This window comes from Psammomys obesus, unplaced genomic scaffold (genome assembly GCF_907164565.1).
Source record: "Psammomys obesus unplaced genomic scaffold, mPsaObe1.curated_primary_1811, whole genome shotgun sequence".
Taxonomy (NCBI): domain Eukaryota; kingdom Metazoa; phylum Chordata; class Mammalia; order Rodentia; family Muridae; genus Psammomys; species Psammomys obesus.
The window spans coordinates 17491409-17515454 of NW_026596046.1; the positions used below are offsets into that span (position 1 = coordinate 17491409).

At 48.1% G+C, this 24046-nt stretch overlaps 1 protein-coding gene across 2 annotated transcripts in view; it reads left to right on the plus strand.

Annotated features, from left to right (window-relative positions):
- The window catches only part of Abhd2 (abhydrolase domain containing 2, acylglycerol lipase), an 86375-nt gene extending 62601 nt beyond the window's left edge, over positions 1–23774 (plus strand). For both annotated transcript variants that reach the window (XM_055623101.1, XM_055623102.1), the window contains exons 6-11: positions 6736–6919; positions 9263–9355; positions 12226–12336; positions 14108–14177; positions 16160–16244; positions 18052–23774. In XM_055623101.1, coding sequence (XP_055479076.1) covers positions 6736–6919; positions 9263–9355; positions 12226–12336; positions 14108–14177; positions 16160–16244; positions 18052–18248 — 740 coding nt within the window. In that variant the 3' untranslated portion in view covers positions 18249–23774. The remainder of the gene's footprint in view (positions 1–6735; positions 6920–9262; positions 9356–12225; positions 12337–14107; positions 14178–16159; positions 16245–18051) is intronic.
- Positions 23775–24046: the final 272 nt, after the last annotated feature.

Genomic DNA, 24046 nt, shown 5'->3' on the forward strand with positions numbered 1-24046 from the left:
TTTATTTATTTATTTATTTATTTATTTATTTATTTATTTATTTATTTGAGTTTTTGTGCTCAAACTGTGGGCTTTGCACATTCTACTAGGCAAACATCCTGCCCCCTGAACTACACCTTTGTCCCAGACAGTAAATCTGAAGAAATGCCTATTTTGTTTTCATTGTCCAGTCCATCTTATGATGTGTGATTAGATCATCACCCTAGATGTTTCTGTAAACTTGTCGTAGCTGCCATTCTCAGTGTGGGATTGTATTGAATCCAGAGTGACAATGTGAATTGTCTTGGCTCTGCTTAAAGAGTCAGGCCTTAGAATGGCAGCGGACACTAAGTGAAGAAAGACGACAAGGGAGAGGGGAGGGAAGATAGACGTGAAGGAAGCAATGTGGCGAAAGCTAAAGCGTCTTAGGGGTAGTTGCTGAGGAGCAGGCCCACGTGCCCCAGGGCAGGCAGCAAAGTGCTGTCAGGTCCCAGTGTGTGAGCCTGTAGCTCTAAGAAGCATTTTGTACCTGGACAGAGATGCTGGAAGTATTCATTTTCTTTCTGAGATAAGGGCAAGGCAAGCGAACTTCATTTCTGCAGCTATTTTCTCCCTTGGTGACTCATCATGAGTAGCTTCCCCTTGGCTTTAAGAAATGACTCATGTACCTTTACTATGGAAAAGTGACAGGGGCTGCTGGGCCCCAACCACGCACTGTCGGTGAGCCGTGTTAAACTCAGTGGGGTGTTTGTTTCCTGCCTGCGGCACCGAGGTACTGACCAGTGTATGTGCCCAGTGTGTGTGCTTTCACTGGGCATGATTCAAACTTTGTTCTTACTCACTTCTTCACATCCTGTGGCATAGCTACCAAATGCCAGGCCCATGCCTGGCATAGAGCACACCGCAGTGACTCAAGTGCGCCCTGCACAGGAACACCACGTCTCTGAGTTCGTATATTTTAGCCTGCTTAGTCATGTTCATGTCATTTAGGGATTTAACTTTTTAGTTTTGGTTTGTCTTTTGAGATAAGCTCTCATGTAGTCCAGGCTGCCTCGGAACTCACTTGAACTTAACCTTGAACTTCTGACCCTTCTGCTCCTGCCTCCCAGGTTCAAGGAGTACAGTCGTGTACCACCTCACCTAGTTTGTGTGGCACTGCAGTTTGAACCCAGGGCTCCTGCATGCTAGACTAGCACTCCCAACTGAGCTGCATCCCTGGCCCTGGATGCATCCCTGGAATAGTGTTTGAAATGACAGCTTTCAGAAAGTCTCAACTTTGTCTCTCTAAGAGGAAGGAGGCACGAAGAAAAGACAACGGCTCTTTGCCCATCCTCTTCCAATACCACCTTGTCTTCTTGTGTGACTCATCTCTCTAAAGCCAGGCTAGCGGCTCATATTTCATCCTGTCTTTGAAAGCTACAGTGAGCCTGGACATCTAATCTTGTTATCGGTGCCAATCCCGGAAGGATCAAATACATAGAACCTCATTAATATCCCCCACTATGGGACATACAGATTACTGTAGTGCTTAGCAAAAGAAGCCAGAACAGGCCTAAGAGCATTAGTATCTGACTGCAGATGGAGGTCAGGAGTTCCTAGCACCACCAGGAGGCCAATCCTGGAGCTAGGCAGACACACCATGACTACCCTTCCCTTGCCTGGGATAGGTGGGGTGCTCTTCATAGACAACCAACAGCTTATCCAGCACTGGGCAGAGCTGGCCCTTTACCAAGATCAGATGTGTTTCAATTTAATGAAATGGAGGTTCGCAGAGAGCCTGCACCATTAGCTGTAATTGCTCCTCGGCTGTGTTGCAAATCCAAGGTTTGTGGCTGCTCCAGGTCTCAAGTAATTAGGTTCAAATCTGATGCAAGAGGCTTGAGATGGGAAGATGGGAAGTCTTTAATAGTGAACAGAGCTCCCCCGCAGTGCAGTTGCCTCTGTAGGTATGTGATACAGGGCAGAAGGCTTGGGTTGCAGGCACAAGTCATAAAATCCAGCATCCCCACTCATTCACTGTGTGGGGGAGGGCAAGTCACCTCAGTCGACAGATCTGTGTGTCTTCATCTGTGTGACCCAGGCAGAAAGGCTGCAGCAGAGGGTGCCTCCCCTCTTCCATCTCCTCGATTAGGCCATGCCGATTAAGCATTCTCTAAGCATCTGGCCCACAGGTGCAGCGGGAGCAAGCTTAAGGGCATCTTTATGGGGTTTATATAGCAGCTCACTCCACATTAGAACCCAGCATAAAGCTATGAGTAATTAGCCCAGGGATGATATTAGGCAGAAATCCAAAGAAATGGTAGAGAAGTAAGAATTTTCGTAACAGTTTAAATAAATCCCCTCAGAACCATTCCTTATGCAAATAATGTTCCCAGCATAAACTGCTGTCCTGGCATTACTGATGTGTCAGCTCTTTCGCACAGTTGAAACTGGCCTCAGGGATCTTTATTTGGCTGGATTTTTAAACTAGCTGGATTGTTTTTTTTTTGTTAAATATGAGACCCACAGTTCTCCCCTTGGTGTCTGCCACAGTTTTCCACAGATGCTCAGTTGGCTATGTGCATACATACATTCCCTTCTTGAACCTGAGCACACAGGCACCTGGCCTGCTCCCTCCCTGGTTTTGGTCCCAGCAGGTCAGATCTTTCCTTAGCATTCTCTTTCACTGCAGTACAGTGCTTCCTGTGACCCGCCCTCTGCTGATAGAAACGGGGGTTGCTCCGAGGTCTTTACTGCTACCAACAGTTGCCAAGGACATCCATGTGCATGCATCTTTGCGTGCATATACAATTGTGTCTGTAGCATAAGGTTCCCAGAAATGGAACTGAAAGTCCAAAACATTGTTTTTGTTTTGTTGTTGTTACTTGAGGCAGGGTCTCACTATGTAACCCAGCCTGCACCTGAACTCATAGTCCTTCTGCCCTAAGTATCAGTGATTTGAAAGAATTAGACTTTTTCTGGTTTTCAAGATATAGTCTTTTATAGCCCCGATCTGGCCTGAAACATCTGTGTGGCCAATGATAACCCTGATCCTCCCAAGTACTAGGTTTTCAGGTGTATGCCACCATACTTGGCTTAAGGACCGAAACTTTTAAAAATGTGTATATATATATATATATATATATATATATATATATATATATATATATATATATATACATACACACATATATATAGGTTGTTTTTCTGTTGCTGTGACACAATGCTATGACCAAGGCAACTTATGGAAGAGTTATGTGGGCTTATGGTTCTGGAGAGTTAGCATCTGTAATGGTGGAACAGAGGCGGTAGGCAGTCATGGCAGCTAGAGCAGGAGGCTGAAAGCTCACATCCTGAACTCTTAAGTATGAAATACGAGCCTCTAAATTTTCAAACCTGCTTCCAGTGACACACGCCTTCCAATAAGACTATACCTCCTAAACTAATGCAGACCGTGCCGCCAACTGGGGATCCTGAGGTTCGAATGCTGAGACCATGGGGAACATTTCTTACTCATATCAGTACGGTGTGCTTGGGTGTTTTGCCTGTATGTATGCGTGTGCACCTTGTACGTGCCAGATGCACACTGAGGCCAGAGGAGAGCATGCGATCCCCTGGAACTAGAATGACACATGGCTGTGAACTACCATGTGAGTGCTGGGAACTGAACCCAGGCCTCGACAAGCAGCAACTGCCTGTATCCATTGAACACCTTCCTGCCCCAGAGCTATCCTTTTAAAGTCATTAATACTGTTATCACATACCACACGCCAAGGTCTCCGGTTCTACCACGCACCACCGTGCCCGAATTCCCAGTGAACACACCTGCAACCTCCCAGTTGTGGATATTGACAAGCTTGATGATCTTTTCTGATACAAACAAACAAAAATAATGTTAACTGTTCTTTTAATTCAAATTTTCTTCCTCTGGCTAGCCCGGACCATTCTTCTCCACCTGCCTTTTTAAAAACAAAAGAAGCAGAATTGAGGCTTCCATCCACCTTCCCCGTCCACTAGGGTGGCCATTCTTAACGTGGGCCCCTGGACCGACAGTGTCAGTGTCGCCTGACATCACATTGGAAATGGAGACTCTTGGCCCAGCCAGACCCTCTGAAGGAGGCGCTCTGGAGTTAGAACCCTGCGGCTCTCTGTGCGATCCCTGCTCCTGGAGCTCCTGAGTTAGGAGGTTAGCCTCTGGAGCCAGTTTCCACACAGTGGCCACACCTTGCTGTTCACTGCACCAGCACATTCTTGTAGTGATAGCTGAAGTAGCAAACCTATCGCCGATTATACCACCGCATACACGAGGAGCAAGGCGTTCCCACCCCTGAGCCCAACCCCAGCCCTTTGCTGTGAGATTGACCTCCAGGAAGGTTCTCCAGTTCCCTCTTCGAAGAGGAACCTTACCACAAAGCAACTGTGCATATTTAAAGTTTGATTTTGAAGCTGGGTGTGGCGGCTCATATCTGTAATAGTCCCACTTGGGAGACTGAGGCAGCAGGATTGTCACAGGTTAGAGACCGCTTGGGCTACCAAGTGAATTCTAGGCCAACATGGGCTAGGAAGGAAGGAGTGGGAAGAGAACAGGAAAGGGAAAGCTGGTTGTTCTCTTTAGGCATTGGATGGATCTGCAGGGAGCTGCTGGTTACAGTGACCTGGAACTGCCCCCCCTCCCTCGAGAAAACCTTGCATTAAGGAAATGTGGGAAGTTGCTTTACTTCAGCTGGGTCTAGAAGACTGAGCAGCGCTCCGTATCTGTGCAGGCGCCTTACTGTAGGTAGAAAGGGAAGGAAATCTGGAAAGAGATGGCCCGAGACAGGAGCCACCTCAAAAAATTCTTTCTCATGTAGTTCAGAGCAAGTAACTTTGTTGTTGTTTGTTGTGTGGGAGAAAGCCCTGCTGTGTGGTCCAGACTATCCTGGAAATCACTAGATAGTCCAGGCTGTTCTCTATTCCAAGCAATCCTGTCTCAACACTCAAACACACACATAAACACACACCTGGTGTGCTGAGTTACAGAGGCGTACCACCAGACCAGCTTTGTTTTATTTTTTCTGTTTTGAGTCAAGGTCTTGCTAGAATACCCCAGCTGGCCTACAAACTTGCCTCAGCTTCCCAAAATGCTAAGATGACAGGAGTGAGCCATGATGCCCAGACAAAATCCTTTTGTAGAGAAATAGTTCTTAGAGCTGATGGTACACATGGACCACCCAGGGAACCTTCTGAAGAGCATCGATGCTCATTAGGTCCCACCGCAGATATTCTGTAACGGGCTAGTATGCACGAGACCCTCTCTCAGGGGAAAAAGATGAAAACAGTAGATGTGTCTTAGTTTGGTTCCTATTGCTGTGACTAAACACCATGACCAAAGGCAGCTTCTGAGAGGGTTTATTTCATCTTATAACTGCTAGATCACAGTCCGCCACTGAGAGAAATCAAGGCAGTGACTCAGACAGGAACCTGGAAGCAGGAACTGAAGCAGAGACCATGAAGGAATGCTACTTATTGGCTTTCTCTTCATGGATCACTCAACTTGCTTTTTATGCAACCCAAGGCCACCTGCCCAGGGGTAGCACCAGCCATAGTGGGCTGGGCTCTCCCACATCAATCATTAGTACAAACAAACAAACAAACAAACAAACAAACCTCCTCAGCCTTGCCTAAAGTCCAGTCTGTGGAGGCATCATCTAGTTAAGATTCCCTCTTCCCAAATGACTCCAGTTTGTATCAAACCATCACAGACAGATAGAAGGAGTTGTTCTAGGCTTTAAAAAGCATTGCCCCACATGGCTTGGCAATTCCGGAAGCTACTGTTAGACCAACTAAGGGTATCAAACCTCTATGCAGGTCAGCCATTCCCCCTTCCCTCCATAAAGCCACACTTTTCCACGCTGGCGTGTGTGGTGTGTACTTCTGCTGGCCTCCAATAGTTTCTCTGCTAGGTTTTACTCTTAAATCGGCTCCCTGACGTCTGGGCTTGCAATTAGAAGAATGTGCTGAACGTCTGTACCTGTCCACCAGCCCTTCTCTCTTTCGGCAGAGCTGTAGAAGCATAGCTTGGCGCTCAGAGCTTCCCAGAGGACAGCGGCTGAGATCATTTCTCCTGGGCAGACCAGGCCCAAACACCCTCTCCATTCACACGGCCCCTCTGCGTGTTCCTGAATGAGTTGTCCTCCCTTGCCACCCTATCCCCATGTCACCAGGAACGCTTGACTGAGCCCTGCAGAGCATCCCAGGAGCCCTTCTGGACTGGAGTTCGTTTTCTTTCTCTCCCCAGAGTTGACAAGAAGCTCCAGTAAAAAGCATCCTCTGGGTTCTTAACACCATGAAGCATTGTACACATGAGTATAACACCCCAATTTGTAGCTAAGAAGCTAATGAATCCCCGAAGGGATTAACTCTTGCTTGTATGTGCATTGTATGTGTATTGCTTGCATGTGTATGTGCATTGACATAGCTGCTTATGCTCACCCTGAAGATCTATTTGGATGCCCATAAGCATCTACACCAACAAATCACAGCCCACCTAAAGGAGCATTACAGATCGATTTGATTCACAAACACTACAAATGCCCGGTTGTCTCTAATCCAAGGGAGCATCTCTCACACAGCTAAAAGGCAATGTCTGTCTGTCTCTACCTGCTCTCTCTCAACATACATGCAGGCATGCCTCAGTCTTCCAGTGCACTGGCACCCCGTCAGGAACCCTCCAGCTCGCATTTTCCTCAGTATCTGTGGCATCTGAAATGATTGGATGACCTCACCCTTTGCCCGCAGGCTGCACGTGGGAATTTGGAGCCATGGTGAACTACATCAAGAAGACATATCCCCAGACCCAGCTGGTCGTCGTGGGCTTCAGCCTGGGTGGTAACATCGTGTGCAAATACTTGGGGGAGACGCAGGCGAACCAGGAAAAGGTCCTGTGCTGTGTCAGTGTGTGCCAGGGGTACAGTGCGCTGAGGTGAGTTATCTGTATCTCTCTCTCTCTCTCTCACACACACACACACACACACACACACTCATTTCTTCCATTGGATTCTTCAGTTGACAGTACTGTTTATAGAGCTAAGCCAAGACACCAGACCAGGTGCAGGGAGCACCTTGTAGACAGAACAGAAGGTTCCAGTTCCTAGCCTCAACTGGATTTACTTCCATGTCGTTCACCAGAGTCATCTTGGCAGGCCTGGTAAGCCTGAGATACCTAATAGTATTTTAGGATCAGATCTGTAATTGGATCACCAAAGCCATTGTTAGAGCTGCTGCCTCCCTAGGGAGTCTCCGATTATGTCTGAGTTTCCAGAATAGGAGCTAACCATTAACTCCTAACCACCCGTTAACAAGACAACACAGGAAACAGCAGTGCTGGCCCCGGGGCCTTGTGACCTCCCCACATCCCTCCAGCCAGCAGGAGCATCGAGTCACCGATGGTGTCTGAAGGGACTTGGGAAGTTCTCTAAGCAGGTGTCTTCATCTGAAGGATTCATCTCTCAGGCATGCCACCATCCTCCCAGAGAAGCTGGCCTATAGGGAGCAAATGTGTACCTCAGCCTTTAGCCTCCTGCCGGCAGCCAGTCTACAGGATGAGTTCACGTGTGTGAAGAACTCTGAACAGTGCCCGGCTACAGAATGTCAGCAGCAGCAGCAGCATTGCTGGTCGCTAGAAGATGAAGAGGGTGCCTTAGATCAGGGGATCCCAAAGATCCCCCGTCTGATGAACTATGAGCTGTCTTGATTCACTGAGAATCACTGGGGTGGCTGGCAAGGTGGCTCAGTGGGTAAAGGCGTTTTCTGAGGAAGTCTGATGACCCGAGTTTGACCACCAAAACCCACATAAACTAGAGCTAGCCAAAACCAACCCTACAGAGTTGTCCTCTGACCTCCACGTGTGTGCCATGGCACATGCACCAACACGCGTCATCACGCACACACGATAATACGATTTAAAATGAAAGAATCACTTGAGGGGATCATGTTAAGAAAAGAAGCTCAGCCCCTGGCAGACCCCCACATCTGGAAATTCTCGTTTGGTGAGGCCCAGGAATCTGCCCTCGGGACCCATTTCATAGATGATTCCATGTTAAAAGGCAGCCATACTCCCTTCTCTTGGCTCAATGAGAAGTATCCAGCTCCCAGTTCATGGTCACATAGAACCAGAGCTAGCCAGAATCTGTTCTGTTCTGCTGCTTGGATAAAAAAAAAAAGCTAATCAGGGGTCACCCTTCCATCAGATCTGAGGGGGCAGGGCCTGGAGATGTGAGGTCCTGCCTGCTTTCACCCAACAGCTGGTCAGCATCTTTGGTGTTAGAAACCACTAGATTCCCCTCCTAACTTCAGTGACGGAAACTTGCTGTGAGTGCTAGCCAGGAGCAGGTTTTATAAATAGGAAGCTTGTGACAAATTTGTCCTCTCCTCCCCTCCTTCCTTTCCTTTCCTCCCTCTAGTTCGCTCAGTGCCCAATCTTAGAATAACAAGTTTTCTTGCATTTTGCAGCAACAGCGCCATCTGCTGTTGGCAGATGATCAGCGCAGTTAGCAAAGCAAAGGGTTCAAATAAGACAGAAAAGACTTGACCACAGCAGAAACCTAGGATCTGTGAGGTGCTTTTCTGCCGCCCCTCCCCCGAGACCTCTCAGGGTTGCATACACACAATTGCCCTGTTGTCACATGAGCCTCATACAACGAGGAGGAAAAAGGTAGGCTGATTCTCTAAAGCACGATTGGCCTCTGGCTGAAGCCTGCAGCCCTCCACATGGAATCCTGTGGCAGCTTAGAGAAGTGCCACTGACTCTGAGGGCAAGTAGTAACAGGAGTCAAAGGTCAAGAGAGGAGGAACCAAGTCCAGCAGCAACAGGTTGTGGCTGTGTGGTTGAGAAGAAAGGCGTTCGGCAAGCGTTCATATTGTCCCACCTGGGATGGCTTGGCTAGGGTTTCTGTGCCTGCAGTGTGTAGGGAGACCCCACTCATGACAGTGGCTTCTGACCTCTGATGATGTGTTATTCTCTTTGAAGCTTCAACTTTGTGAACACATCACCCACACCTTTATGCTCCCCGAGTGTTACAGGTTTGTTTTTGTTTTGTTAATCAGTTGGAACAGATTCTCATCACGCTACCAGCAACCAACTGTGCTTTCCTGGCCCTGGAGGCTTCCTATAGGGTCCTCTTCATGGGGCTTTGTGGCTTTCCCCCAAATATCTGAATGCTACACATCAAAACTGTTATCCAACACAGGTGCCAAAGCCAGCATGCACTCCCCACACAGCACCTCGTGGCATCATGGGAATCTCACTTGCTTGTGGTTCTTCCAGGGCCCAGGAGACCTTCATGCAGTGGGACCAGTGCCGCCGATTCTACAATTTCCTCATGGCTGACAACATGAAGAAGATCATCCTGTCTCACAGGTAGAGCCTCTTCCCCTCTGACACCTTGGTGGCTCCCACCAGGACAAGACAAGGAACCTCTTCACATACCACTCTTCACCTGTCCTGAGGTGGCCTGTCGTCGTAGGTCCTTCTCTGAAGGCCTCAGGACTGGGTCTCGGCAGGAGGGTCAGAGCAGAGCATTAGTGCCTGCCCGCTCAAGGCTCAGGCCCTCCAAGCAGTAAGGAGGGAGCAGGAGTCTGCCAGGGATCTCGGTGATGGCTTTGTTATAACTGTCCCCATGCTGCCTTCTCTCCCTCCTCCCTGGCACTTCCTTTCCCCTCCAGCTAGACTGGAGCATGTGGAGACCTTCTACTCCCTTTGCCTCTCTGCCCCTCCATCCTCCACAACATCTGCTCGCTAGGCGCAGCCCCTTCCTTAAGGCCCGTGTCAGGTCTCCATTCTCCCACTAGGCTGCTTTTCTGAGGCTTCCCCTGGGTCTGTCCTGTCCCTAAAGTGTGCTGAGCATGATTTCATTTCTCCTCGAGCCTGGCACCTGAGAGACATGCAAGACACAGACTTTGGGAGGGGCTTTTGGCATCACTAAGAAAAGGGCATTCTAAGTGATCAGTTTCTCAGTCCTTTTGCTTGGTTGGTTGGTTGGGGTTGGGGGCGGGTTAGATGTGGCCTCACTATGTTGACTAACTTGTCCCACACTCTAGAGCTCAACCAACCCTCCTGTTGCAGCCTCCTGCATACTTGGCCCACAGGCGTACAGCCCCGTACCCAACTCTTAATCCCCTCCCTCCACCCTAGTACTTAAAAAAACATTGTCTGGCCAGGCATAGCCACACACCCCAGGCCCAGCTGAGCTTGCTGTGAGTGGGCTCCCATGATACCTGAGCAGCTCACAGCTGCTCAAACTACAAAGTTGCCAGGCATGCCCTCAGGCCCTTGTGTCAGATGAGCTGAGAAAAGAGAGATTCCTGTCCTCTGTGATGTGGCAAAGCCAACAATGCCACTCAAGTCCCATGGTCTGAATGTCAGTCACATGCTAGACACCGAGCTGGGTTCGGTCCAGCTGACATTTTGGTGGGTCTGGTAATTTACTAAGGCTCTCTAGCTAAATGGGGTGAAATTAGATTGCTGATGCCAAATTTAAGTCCTCATGTCTGCACCTCACGACAGCAAGTCGTCCTAGGGAAGATTGTGTTGTTGGAAAGGGTGAGTGTTGCTGCAGAGTCCTGAAGATTCATTATGCAATTGCTAACAAATCGGGATGGCATGTTAGCGTAGTTACCATGGAAAGGCAACTAACAGGAATCTCGGGGAAACTTTAAGTTATGAATTTCATCCTCTGTCACCTTATTTGGGAAAAAGTTAGTCCTAAAGGAGGCTGTTGATCTGCTTTTAGAGAGGTTATAAATGGATACCAGAACACTGCATTTCTGCTTCCTACTGTCGAGCCAAACCTCAAACTCTGTCCTCTCCCTGCTGCGTGACTGAGAGCACCGGGTTGGAAAGGAAGTCCACCCTGCCTGTTGTCATCCCTACCTTCATCATCATACCCTAAATGGACATTCCCCTTCGTGGAAACGACCACTCTATGGAACCCACCCCTCTCTCCGCAGATGGCACAGGTTCAGACAGCAGCAGATGGAGGTCTTGTCTGTGCCGTCCATGTGCAAGTCTATTTCTTGAGAGCTTGTGCAGCTGCCACAGAGACACACGTGGAGCAGAAAGGGGTCACTGGCCACGGCAGGCCGATCGCTCTCATGTCTGCCAGCTCGTTTCTGACTCATTCCCTAAACTGTATAGTCTTAGTCTAACTGCTGCTTTCATTCCATTCACAATGCCTGAGGTATCACAGCTAATTCAGAGGTGATTAAACACACCGGAGATAGCATAGTTCTGTGCACATCCAGGTGCGGAGGCATGTGTTCTTGTTCAAGCTACTCAACAAGCTGAGGCGGGAAGATTGCTTGAGCCCAGGAGTTTGAGAACTGCCTGGGTAACACAGAGTCCGCATCCCCTCCCACCACCACCCTCCAAATCTATCGATCCTAGGGTATCTGTGCATTTAGATCTCTGAGGAATATCCTAAAACTGCTTGTCTGTGGATACATAGGGTGACAGTGTATGGCTTTTCAGCTAACGCTGTGGAGAGCTGATGACTTATCCAAATGCTGAAGGGATTCCTGGCTGGCTTCCTTATTAAGCAACACAAACACAAACATCGTGCAAGGGGAATAACGACCTGCCAACGGCTGCCAGCATCAACATCAGTGTAGACCTGAATTGCTCTTTGGCCCACTGCCCATCACTCCTCCAAAAGGCTCTTCCTGGGCTTCCTCCCCTGTGCCAACTTGAAACCTCGTCTCCCGTTTAATCTTTAATAAGACTTTGCTGTTCATTTTGCCATACATGCTCATCCTCATGTATAGTCTAAAGGCTCAAAGGAACCAGGCATGGTAGCCCATGCTTGTAATCCCAGAATGTGGCAGGTAAGGGCAGGAAGATTGGGATTCCAAGATCATCCTCGGCTACATGGGGAATTTGAAATTAGCCTGGGCTACAGAAGACCCTGTGCTAAAACCAGATAGATAGATGGATGGATGGATAGATAGATAGATAGATAGATAGATAGATAGATAGATAGATAGATAGACAGACAATCAGACAGACAGAGCGAGCTGGGCTCAGCTTACAGTAGAGTGCTTGCCTAGCATGCTTAAGACTCTAGGTCCAATCCTCAGTAACACAGGAAAACAAAAACCAAAATAACTAAAAAACTGGAAGGCGATTTGTCTAATTTGCCGTATCTCCTGGTCCTGTGGCACGACAGGGCAGCAGGCTCCGCTGTGGTGATCTCTCCTCTACATTGCTTTGTTCGTTTCTGTGTCGTGTCGTAGGCAAGCTCTTTTTGGAGACCATGTTAAGAAACCCCAGAGCCTGGAGGACACGGACCTGAGCCGGCTCTACACAGCAACATCCCTGATGCAGATTGATGACAATGTGATGAGGTGGGTCCCCAAGGACTCCTGTGGGTCAGGTGCAGGCCAGAGGCTGCCGGTCAGCCTTGCTCCACTTGCTTTAGCAGCTTCTTTTCATTTTAATAAGTACATAATGCTTAGAAGGAGATCGTAGGAAATCTTCATCTCTTGGAAATGGGAAAAGAATATGACCAGTTGGGCTAGAGAGATGGCTCAGTGACTAAGAACACTGGCTGTTCTTCCAAAGGTCCTGAGTTCAATTCCCAGGAACCACATAGTGGCTCACAACCATCTATAGTGAGATCTGGCTCCCATGCAGGCAGAATGCTGTATAAACAATAAATAAATCTTAATGAGGAAAAAAAGACTGTGACCAATCTTCCCATGTGGCGCAGGCAGCTTGAACTGGGTGGTGAAGTGTGCTCACTAAGAGCCCCCATCTGTACATTGTATGTCCTGCCTCAACACGGGACGAGTCAGTGCTACCCAGATCTGCCTTTGCAGTGGCGGGAAGTATCTTTTGTACATGGTAAGCATGTTTATTCAGACTTCGAAGACTACCAAAACCAGATGACCAACGGTAGACCAAGAGACCTGTAGGTTTCAGACAACACATGGAACCAGTTTCTGGGGGTGGGGATGGGGTGAAGAAGCAATCCCCACCCGTTTCATTCATTCTTTTCCTGCCTGGAGCCCTGGCACCTATGAGCTGACCTTTGCTTAGAAAGCTTCACTTACAGACTTAGTCTCAGACCTTGTCACTGTGTTTCACATTTTACAATCCCTTGACCCCTTTAGGCATAGCCTAAAGCAAGCTAGGCGGCCATTGGCCAGAGGCCGTGAGGTCTCTACTTCCTTTCTTCAAGAGACTCTCCTAGCCTTTCACACCAGGTAAACTTGGAGGTGTTGGTTACTGTTCCCTCAGAGCAAATAGAAACTATGGAATGCTAGTATATTTAAAAGATGGAAACAATGATGCCAGCTGTCTTATGATACAGTGTATGACTTACTGTGATGTCTAATAAGGAAAAAATTAATTTAATTTTAATTTGCTATAAATTTCCCATCTCTCTCCTTAAGCCCAAAGGTAAACATCCCTCGATTCTTGTAAAGCTCTTGGTCATTAATGTACTGGGTGGGAGCGGTTCTCTAATCAAACCTCTCTAGCAGCATTTCACAGAGTGGTCACCAGCATCAGGCTGGAGGAATGGGATGCCTTGGGGAGACCGCACAGGACAGATCACGCATGCTGGTTGTGATCTCTGCACACAGCCTGCTTCCCCACCAGGGCTCCCTGTTGGTCTAGCCTGAGCCTTCTGAGTTGTTTCCAGACCAAGGTACCTAAGAAAGCTGTAGGTAGAAAAGAGCCACAGCTCTGGGAGGCAGGCCATCTCAGAGACCTGAATCAAAACAGAAGGTCCGCCTTTGGAGACTGGAGGCCCCACCCTGGGTAGGGAAGAAAGGGAGGCTCAGAGGTCTCTGGCCAAGGGTAGGATTTGGGGTCTCTGGGCATCAGCCCCCAGCTGAACCCTCTCACAGCACGGGGCTGAGGTGAGCTGCAGGTTGCTCTGGTGTTCTAAACTGCAGTTTGTCATTGAGCTCGGCTGCTCCTTGAATAGGCAGAACTGGTAGCTTCAAAGCACTCGTGTACATCTTACTCCACAGCACACCTTTCATTCCAGTGGCTCCAGGGTAACCCTCCTGAAAAGAATGTTCTGGCTCATGCATGCCTGTGAACCTGAGTTTCTCATCAATATTTATTTATTTATATTTTGCGTGTGTGTGTGTGCTTGTGTTCCAGAAAGTTCCATGGCTATAACTCCTTGAAGGAATATTATGAAGAAGAAAGCTGCATGAGGTACCTGCACAGGGTGAGTGGTGCCCCTCAGCCAGCTTTGCTCGCAGTACAACACATACCCTTCCTTCCTAAGTTTGAGGGTGGAGGCGGAGCCAGTACCTGCTTAGCCTTGCTCCAGTCTGTCACTTGGACTTCCTGTTGCACCCAGTCGCCCTCTCTGTGACTGCCATACTCTAAACCCCAGAGCTGCACTCGACCCAGGCTTCTCCCAAGCCTATGAAGTTGTTTGAAGCATCTAGTTTACTGTTAGACATCCTTTGACTATATAATATTGCCTGTGGGTTTTCCTGGGAGATCTATCTGGGTTTCTTTCTGCCCTAGACCCTTTCTTGTGGCCATATGTGTCTTATTAATATACCATCTAGGACTGAAGCCCCAAATTTTTTGCCAAGCACGGAATAAAGCAGGTGGAGTTCTACAACACAGTAATAGGAAACATGCCTTCTGAAGTGTGTAAATAGCATAGGAGCACACGCCTGTAATGACCAGTACTCAGCATGCGGAGGGAGGAGGACTGCTGTGAGTTTGAGGCCAACTTGGGTTACATAGCGAGTACTCAGCCAGCCAGAGCTGCATAGCAAGATCACGACTCAAAAGCAGAAAGAAGGCCAGCAAGAGAGCTTAGCAGGTGAGGGCGCTTGCCACCAAGCCTGTTCTAAGTTCAAAACCTGCGGCTCACCTGGTGGAAGAGAATTAGCTCCTCAGTTATCCTCTGACTTCACATGCATGAGTACATAGACACCCATGCAGACACACAAATAAATATAATAAAAATTTTAAGATAGACTATTTTCGATCTGTTCTTTTAGCAGCTATGGTAAACTTTGTGTTCACTGAACCTGTGGCCAACACGATGCCCATATTTGACCTATACCAGCACTGATCCAGTCTCTCTCACTCTGCTGTGCACCCCTGCTCTTACGATGCCAACCCCGCTCCCCTCTTATCAGTGACCACCTGTTGCTTTGGCCACCAAACCTCAGCTCATGAAGATGGTTGTGAGTTATAGTTATGGGTCCTTCTGAGTGAGCATCATTCACCTCAGCCTTTGACATGCCAGAGTTCCAGGAGAGCAGAGCCATTCACTACGTCAGGGTGGCAGCTCAGAATGGTCTGAGCGGCCCCTCAGCACCACGTGCACTCCAAACAAAAGGAGGCTGCTCTTATCTGTTTTGCTAATGGGCATACTGAGCGCAGTCCTGCCAGGCACTCCCTGATAGCCACAGCCTATTTGTTTGTGCAGTTTTGTTGAAACAGGTATTGAACCTAGGGCCTTTCATTTGCCAGGAAAGTGCTCTACCGCTAGGTGCATCTCTAATGCTTGGGTTTTGTTTTTGGTTTTTTTTGTTTTTTGTTTTTTTTTTTTATAAATAGGATATCTATCTATAAATAGGAGAGATACAGAGATCCCAGGCTGGCCTTGAACTCACAATTCTTTTGCCTCCACCTCCCAAGTGCTGGGATTATGAGTGTGTACACCTGGCTCCCATTCTGTTTGCATCTTTGAGATTCTTCTAAAAGATTTCCTTTCCTTCTAGTGGAGTGCACCTCTCTTTTCTTTTTTATAATATTAGCTAAAGGATATATCTATATCTATACACACATACTATATCTATACACACACACATACATACATATATATATATATATATATATATATATATATATATATGTAATATATATATACACACACACACTTTGATGCTGTCGTTTTTCTGAGAGGTGAGGCCCAATCGGAACCACTAAAGATAATCAGAAATACTGTGAATGTCCTTAGGTACTACGTTGTCTCCCCTGAGCACACAGGTCTCCTAGGACACTGGCAGCTTTGCTGTCAGGTGGTGGTCACAGTAGACTTGCCGCTCATCCCATGCCAGTGACAGGGTGGCATCCCTAAGGCTGTAAGGCAACAAGCTGAGCTGTAAGCATTTCCCTTTTCTTCGAGGGCATGTCTGGTAGTAGCAGGCCGTTTAACTCCAACGTCCCTTCCTGCAGATATACGTGCCTCTCATGCTGGTTAACGCGGCGGACGACCCCTTGGTACACGAAAGCCTTCTAAACATTCCAAAGTCTCTCTCGGGTGAGTTTCTTCCCACTGTTTCTCTAGCCACATGGCGGATGACCGCTGAAAATCATGTCACTTTCACTGTTCTGTCGGTGTGTGCAGACAAGTCTCTTGGGAGAGGAGTAGGTCATGACAAGTCCTAGGATGCAAAGGGCCCTGGGTAGAACCTTCTAGATTTTTATCGTGCAGCAGGAGACAGGACCATCCTTGAGGCCCATCACCAAGAGACTATGCTGTAGCAGTGTTGCCTCGGGCCTAGCGTTCCATTAAATGGGAGAGCCCTGGCTTAAAGATATTTAGAACTAAAATTTGTCCTTCTAAGCAAAACAAAACAAAGCCAATTCTGCTACCTCTAATAACGGCCCCTCCATGTGCCTGGAGGATGTAAGCAGCTGAAATGGCAGAGAGCATTGCTCATGGAGACACTGTGCAGACTCAACCCATCCTCTCTCCACGCTACAGGGCAGGAAGAGACAGGGAACGAGGGCAGGCAGGGACAGGGGAAAGCAAGGGAAGGAAGGCCGGGGAGTCCAGTTACTTTTCATTGGTTTCAAATCCGTGGGATGTCATCTCCACAGTCCTCTGCGATTACATTTCCTCTTGTAAATACAGTGGCCTAAAGGAAGACCTACTTCCCTGCCACCCCCAGCTGCAAGAGTAGATAAGATAGCAGAGGAAGGGCTTCGGCCTTTCAGAGCTTCTGTCCTGCTCAGGAGAAAGGCCGCCGTGGGGGAGCCTGTTACATGATAGAAGCTGTCTCCTGTCAACCCCCAGCCACCCACGGACTCTCAGCACACTGCACCACAGCCCACTCCGCCACATGCGGCAGCACTTCCCGCCTTCTGAGCCAAAAACAGCATCCGCAGGACTAATGCTATCCCATTAGCATTAGTACAAAAATGTACAAAATAGCAACCAGAAAGGAAGAAGAGAGGGAGTGAGACAAGAAAAGGGCCGTGTCCACTATTTCCTCCCTGCTGGAAAACATTTCCTGTTAAACTTGGCCGTCTCTTCTACACACTGGTCTCCAGTAGCCACGGAGACCAACCTAAATATGGGCCCAGAGTCCAGCTTCAGGCTGTCGGTTCTCAGGATAGCCATGTAGTGCGTGGCTCTGGGAGCCTGAGCATCTTTTAGCATAGCTTACAGCTTAAGCCTCAACCCCGAAGACTGATGCCAGCTGTGAGAACGCATTGACTACACCCTTGGGTTCTGCCTTTTCTCTGATAACTAGTACTCTTCAGTGCTGTGATTGCCCTCCTCTGAGCCTTCTCACCCCTGGAGTTGCCTAATCAGAATCTGCCTTTCAGCACGATATCCTGAGTGATCCCAGTGCACAGAGTTAGGTATCGTGGTCAATCAGGTAGGGCCCTTTAGCATAGGCAGGACAGTGTCATTTCCCCTCCTTTCAGCCCTAAGATTGTAACTTAGTTAGGCAGATGGGCGGGAGGTCAGGATGCAGCTTGGGTTTACGGAGCTTTCAGTATGCATTCTCAGGACTTCTGAAGCTGGTGCCCATTCTATGAGCTGGGTTTTATTTCTTTATTTTGGCAGTGCTTTATCTTGACTGAACTCTGGGGTGGGGGTGGGAGGGTTCCTATTCTATGGCAGTGTTTTCCTGTTGAGCTATGTTCCTAGCCCTTTTGGTGCCCATGGGAGCCTACTGACTTGCCTGCCCACTTGAGAGAAGACTACACAATACACAGTGGTTGGATACCGCTTAGGTACCTCTGAGGAATGCCCAGGCTCCTCAGCTCACCCACCTGTGCCCTCTGCTCTGGAGCTGAGAGGACGTGTAATTCTGCTGCCTTTCCCTCTACAGAGAAACGGGAGAATGTCATGTTTGTGCTGCCGCTGCACGGGGGCCACCTGGGCTTCTTTGAGGGCTCCGTGCTGTTCCCTGAGCCGCTGACCTGGATGGATAAGCTGGTGGTGGAGTACGCCAATGCCATTTGCCAATGGGAAAGGAGTAAGTCCCAGTGCTCAGACACGGAGCAGATGGAGGCCGAGCTAGAATGAACCCTCCGGACTCTGGCGTGCTCCAGCGGCCTTCCTCTGGAACCCACGTCCCTTTGACGGCTGTTTCAGGTCTCCCATCTCCCTCATTGACCTGGATCTGACCTCATACCATCAGCGGGGGCCACCTATCATGCAACCTGTCTCAAGTAGGCAGCTCTCTCCCTGGGAGCTCCAGGCTATTTTTGTGCTTAGTTACGGGTTTTCTCCATTGCATTGTTAGCCATGGTGGCAAGCTACAAGATTCTCACCCTTCTGTCCAGTTTCAGTATCTGATTGCTTCCATGCCGGTTACATCTAGTTTTCCTATTAAGGAACGTGTCTGAACTACAGTTTTGCTTTGCCAATCAAAAGGCCTTTCCCTGAGAACAGTGAAGGATGTATGTCATTTTGTGATGGTCGTATGTGCCCTCCTAGAGTCCCCACCAAGAAGTCAGCATCTTTAACCAATGCTGAAGAAATGACTCCGCTTGGGAGTCTGAGAGCCTGGGACTTCCTGGGCCTCACTTTTGCTGAAACCGAGGAAATTCCCTGACTCAAAAGCCAAGTTTTCCTTCTCACCATCCCCTAAGACTCCTCTGTCTTGTCTTGCTGCTGCTGAGAGTTGCATGGGGCACTTGTCTAAAAATTCAGCCTCCCAGATCCCTCCCCTCGGAGAGGCTGACTCAGTGGGTTTGGGAAGGGCTCTGGGGATTTTAATTTTTGACAAGTGCCCCAGGGAATTCTCATCATTCAGCAAACTGAGGGAAACACCACACTAGAGCGCCTTTAAATTAGAAACATCTTGGTAGCTCATTTGACATTCATAAGCCACAGTATCGCTTTGCTACCAGAGACCTCCGAAGCAGCAAGGCCTGATGTATGGCTGCCCTTGTGTGATCTCACTGTGGTGTCCCTAAAAGGGAGAAGACATTTGGGCAGAGCCCTGGCTCTGCTTCTCCCCGGATAAGTCCTTTCGGACTTGACTCTCATCCCCTGTTTAATGGGGAACTTGGACCAGGTAGATTGCCGAAATGACCACCAGGTCTACAGTTCAGTGACAAACTCAGTGTACTGAGGTTTGAGAGAGCATCCCTCCAGGTGAGTCTGGGAGTCCATCTCCCAGGCTGAGCATGTAAATGCCGTTAATTGCATTTTTTTCCCCTTTCCCCATTTCATATAAAGAGATTTTTAGAGTCATAATCACTCCCTTGTAATTTTAGTTTTCCATCCCAGGTCCAGCTAACATCTAATTGATACCAAACAATTCAAAGTTGGATCGGAATTTGAAGAAATGTGTTTCCAGCTGAGAGAAGGGAGTGTTCTTTTGAAATCAGTTTGTAATTAAATAGCCTCTGTGTGTTGTCTGTTGGGTAGATCTTTCTGAAATGTCTTCTCAAGTAGACATGTCACTCTAGGATTCAAGTATTCCACTTTTGGAATCCTGTGGTACTTGAATCCCTAAGAACCTGCACTTTGAAAAATCAGCAGTTGCTCTCTGGAACTAAATGGGTGATTTGCCTGGATGCTATTATCTTTTTCTCTATTTCATCTTCGTTGGCTCCAGGACAGACTGATGTATGGTAGTGGGTCTATGTGGATGTTTATGAAGTCACCGGAATACCCGAATGCCAACCCTCGGGGCTGCGGGTGGAATAGATCATGGCCATCGGCTCAAGAGACTGTGACAGGAATGTCTGTACAGTGAAGAACTAACTTTTCGACAATCATAAGATCATCTCAATCATAAGTAGACATCGTCTCAGAACACTGAGATGTCTGCAGTCTCCCAGTTTGCTATAATTTTTCACACTCACCAAATTCTGTCACCGTGCCCTTCCAGTGGTTGGCATTTCTCTTTTATGTTCTCTTATCACAAACTGGCACTTTATCATTCATCCCTCAATTTGGAAGCTAATCCTTCTCTGTCAATTTTCCCTCCACCCAACCACAGCTATAATCGGCTCACATAGTTCCTGCTACTGCCTTCATTCCTTAAGACTTTTAATGACAGCAGTAAGGTAATAGACTGAGTCACCACCCCTGGAAGTGAGGGAGCTCCCTTCATTTGCCTGAGGTCATATATCTTTCCAAGTCCCGACAAAGCAGTAGCTTGGGTACCACCTGCCCCAGAGAAAGCCCTGTTGTCACACGTAGGAGGAAGTGGAAGGCTGTCCTGGGAGCCTGGTGCAGCAGCCCTGGAGGCCCACTGAGGAGAGGTAGAGCTGGGGCACAGCCTTTGTTGCCACACTACTGGAACTCCAGCCCCCAGGACTGGGGGGAGGGGATGTGTGCCAGCTGAAACCTCCTTAGTGTGTGACTCTGACTGGTACTGGCATTCCATTCTGCTTCACATGAAATCAACGGAAGCTCTTTATTCAAGCTTTGGGCTCTCAGACACGGAAATGAGACCGTGACCATGGCAGTTGGACAGGAAAATTCTTGTTTGACCCTGAATGAGAGCACAGAGGCATGAATGTGGAGGTGCCAGCTTGCCTAATGAATGAGGGAACAGCCCTTTATGTAGGTCAGCCGCTTTCCTTCCCCTGGGCTGCCGTGCTTTCTTCCCAAAGTCATCCATTTCTGATAATGATGTGAATTGTCTGTTAGCTATCAAGTACTTACTTGGACCAAAGACTGAATTTTTAGAGAGCATTTGAGTGTTCTGTTTTAAAATCAAGGATAGAAATTGCATAGATCTAGACAATTCTGTGGCACTAATAACATTAAAACCCAAGTAGGGAATGCACCTACATTGCTCCCGAATAATTGGAAGACATGGACTTCGGTTAAATTAGGATTAACTGACTTGAAAAGAAAAAGATCCAGGCCGCATAGTTTAACAGGAGTTTTGCAGACTCGAAACCCGTTCTCTCCTGCGATGACTTTTCATCATCCATCCTAGAGCAGAATGAAAGTGGAAAGTTTGTTGTGCTGTATGCTTTCCATTTGTGTAACACCTTAGACTTACAAGGGACCTTAGGATCTAGTGGGATATTCCTGAAAGGGGGATCTTCCTTCATTCTCACGGTGTTACAGAGCCGGGTCAGGAAGCCTGTCACTCATCCCCACTGGCTCTGACTCATGTTGGACATAGTGGGCAGCTTCACTTCTCTGAGCACATCATCTCTAAGACTGCTTCATCCACCCATGCATCACTTGCTCAGTCATTGCTAAGTAGCTGCAGGTAGAATAAGGTGAATCCTGACCCCTAAGCTCATCTTGAGAGGACTTGGAGAGAAAGAGCACATGAATTCAGCTTTTTCTAGTTAGGACGCTGGACAGTGTCTTTGACCTCTCTTCCTAGTCTTCACTAGTATGACAGTTTACTTGCTATTCTGAGGGTAGTCTTGTGACTGTAGCAGGTGAGAGCCACCGGTAGTGAGGAGAGTACCTCCGGCCTTCAGTGTGACCAGGCAGAGTGTGGACGGTTGCCAGGGCAGAAGTCCTTCCTGTGCAGGCTCGTCCTGAACGCAGTCTGCACTCAGCTGAGCCCTCTGGATAGCTGAGCTTATCTGGCTGGCATCCGGATGAGAGCTCTCTTTGTAAGTGGCTGACTTGACACAGAGTTTGCCAGCTCCGGGGATACAGTGCATGTGTTGTTTGTGTTTGCCCCGGAAGCAGGTGTTAGAGATGTGAGAGGCTTTTCTTTATCCGTGGCCTTGATCCTGACTTAGAGTGACAGTTTTAAAAGCAGAAGGAAAAACCAAAAACAGAAACAAGCAACCACGTGGAGGTGAAGGAACTTGTGGGTTTCCTTCCTTTAGGCACTCAGGGGAGCGCTTGGGAAGCCTCTCACTTCAGTATCTTGTCACAGTGTCATCTGAAATTCTTTTCCTTACCCAGAAAGCCTTAACTTGCCTCTAGAAAATCCCCTGGTATGACAACCTTGTGGCATAAGATTTCAAACCCTTGTGCTATGAAAGTTTGAGGCAAAGCCACAGCCAAACCAGAGAATTTCCTCAGGTGGCCTGGAGGCTCCTATGACATCACCCCCACCTCTCAGCTCCAACATGAGTGATCCAGAACAGCCCCTCCATCTGTCTTCTTGGCCTTACTCTTTTTCAAAAGCCACATTGGATCACTCAGATGCTTCCAGAAGGGGCCTGGTTGGCATTTAGAGGCCAAGCCATTGGAGGCCAGCTTTCTCCCACCTGTTATCTAAGCAAAGGACAGTACCCGTTCTTCATATTCTAGGGTATTTTGTTGTTGTTGTTCCTAAACTATATTTACAGCTAAGGACACAGGAACAGGCCCCTGCCGGCTAAAGAACCAGAATGGCATCCAGAGCCAAGGCTGCTCTGTCACTGCTGCCTCCAGGTGCTACAGCCCAACGTCGTCTTTAGAAACAGGCCACAGAGTATAGCTTGCCAACAGTCCCCAGACACCCAGAACATAGACAGCTGTCCCTTTTGGAAGAATCCCTCTGCCATGTTTTCCAGCTGTTTTGTTGTTGTTTTGTTGTTGTTGTTTCCTGGCATGTATGTAGGTAGAGCTTTCACTGATGCCTAATAAAAAAGCTGAAATCAATTTCTAATTGGTAGATTAAGTCTGACATCCTGACTTTCTTGAAAGTTCTCAGCTTTTAACTAGTCAAATTAACTAGTCCTGTCAATTACTAACAAAATCCATAACCTTCCTTCTTCCCCCTCTGGTCCCCATTAGCCAAGTAATTTTCTATTGCCATAAATTGGAGACAGGCCACTTCTAGCACCCGCAGAAGTACCTTAGTCTCAGTGGGCATTCTGCCGCCCCCCCCCCCCCAGGCCACACAGAGCAGTCAGTATCACCTAAAATCTTTGCTGACCTCTTTGGTCCCCAGGGCCAACCACTGTTCTCCCATGCTGCTCTCAAGAGGGAATCCCACTCCTGGCTACAGGAGCTAGACTCGCTTTGGTCTTCATTTTGGCCTCTTTAATTTCCTAAAGCACAAGTCCACGTAGAATCCTGTCCCCTCTCCACACTGATTCCAGGTGAGCTGGGTCTCTCCCAAAGCCTCAGGCAGACCTTCACTGTACCTGGGCTTGCAATTTTCCCCCACTGCTGCTGCCTTAGTGACCAGGACTGGGGCGGGAGAGGGGGCCAGCTCGCCTCCCTCCTTTTCACAGGTAGACTCCAGCCAATTACAGTCTTATGTTAGCAAATCTGCTTCCAGATTGATTTTTGAGAAACATCACTTTCACATTCCTTATCCTAGTGTGTTTTGTTTTATTCTCTCTGGGTTTTACGGAACTCCAGATGCTGCCCTAGAAATACTGTATTTTGGAGTTCATGCTCCGAAAGCCCCTGTGCCGCTGCGTCTTTTTGACTCCCAACAGCACCAGGTGTTTCGGACTTGCAATTAGCAATGCAACTTTTTCTAAATATGAGGATATTAACCTTTATTAAGAAATTATACTAGACAGTGGTGTCCTTGTTTGTTTTATGTTCTCACATTACTTTTGATTCTGTGTGGTGGTGAACAAAGATCATTACAAAAAAAACTGTAATTTTGTTATCTTTGATTCAATGGAATTTCTTTACTTAATAAAATAAAGACTAAAAAGTGTAGAGTGCTTGTGTGTGCTCCATCCAGTGAGGGTTTCACATGAAAGGGGGTGCATCTGGGGATGAGCAGATGACTCTGGATAAAGTGCTTGCCGCTCAGCTGGAGGAGCTCAGTTCGGATCCCCAGCACCTAAGCCAGGTGTGGTAGCACATGCCTATAAATTCTGTGGCCAGAAGGTAAAGATGGGAGGATCCCTGGGGCTTCCTGTCTGGCTGCTCTACCTCCCTGAAAACTCCAGATTCATTGAGAGATCCTGTCTCAAAAAACAAGAAAG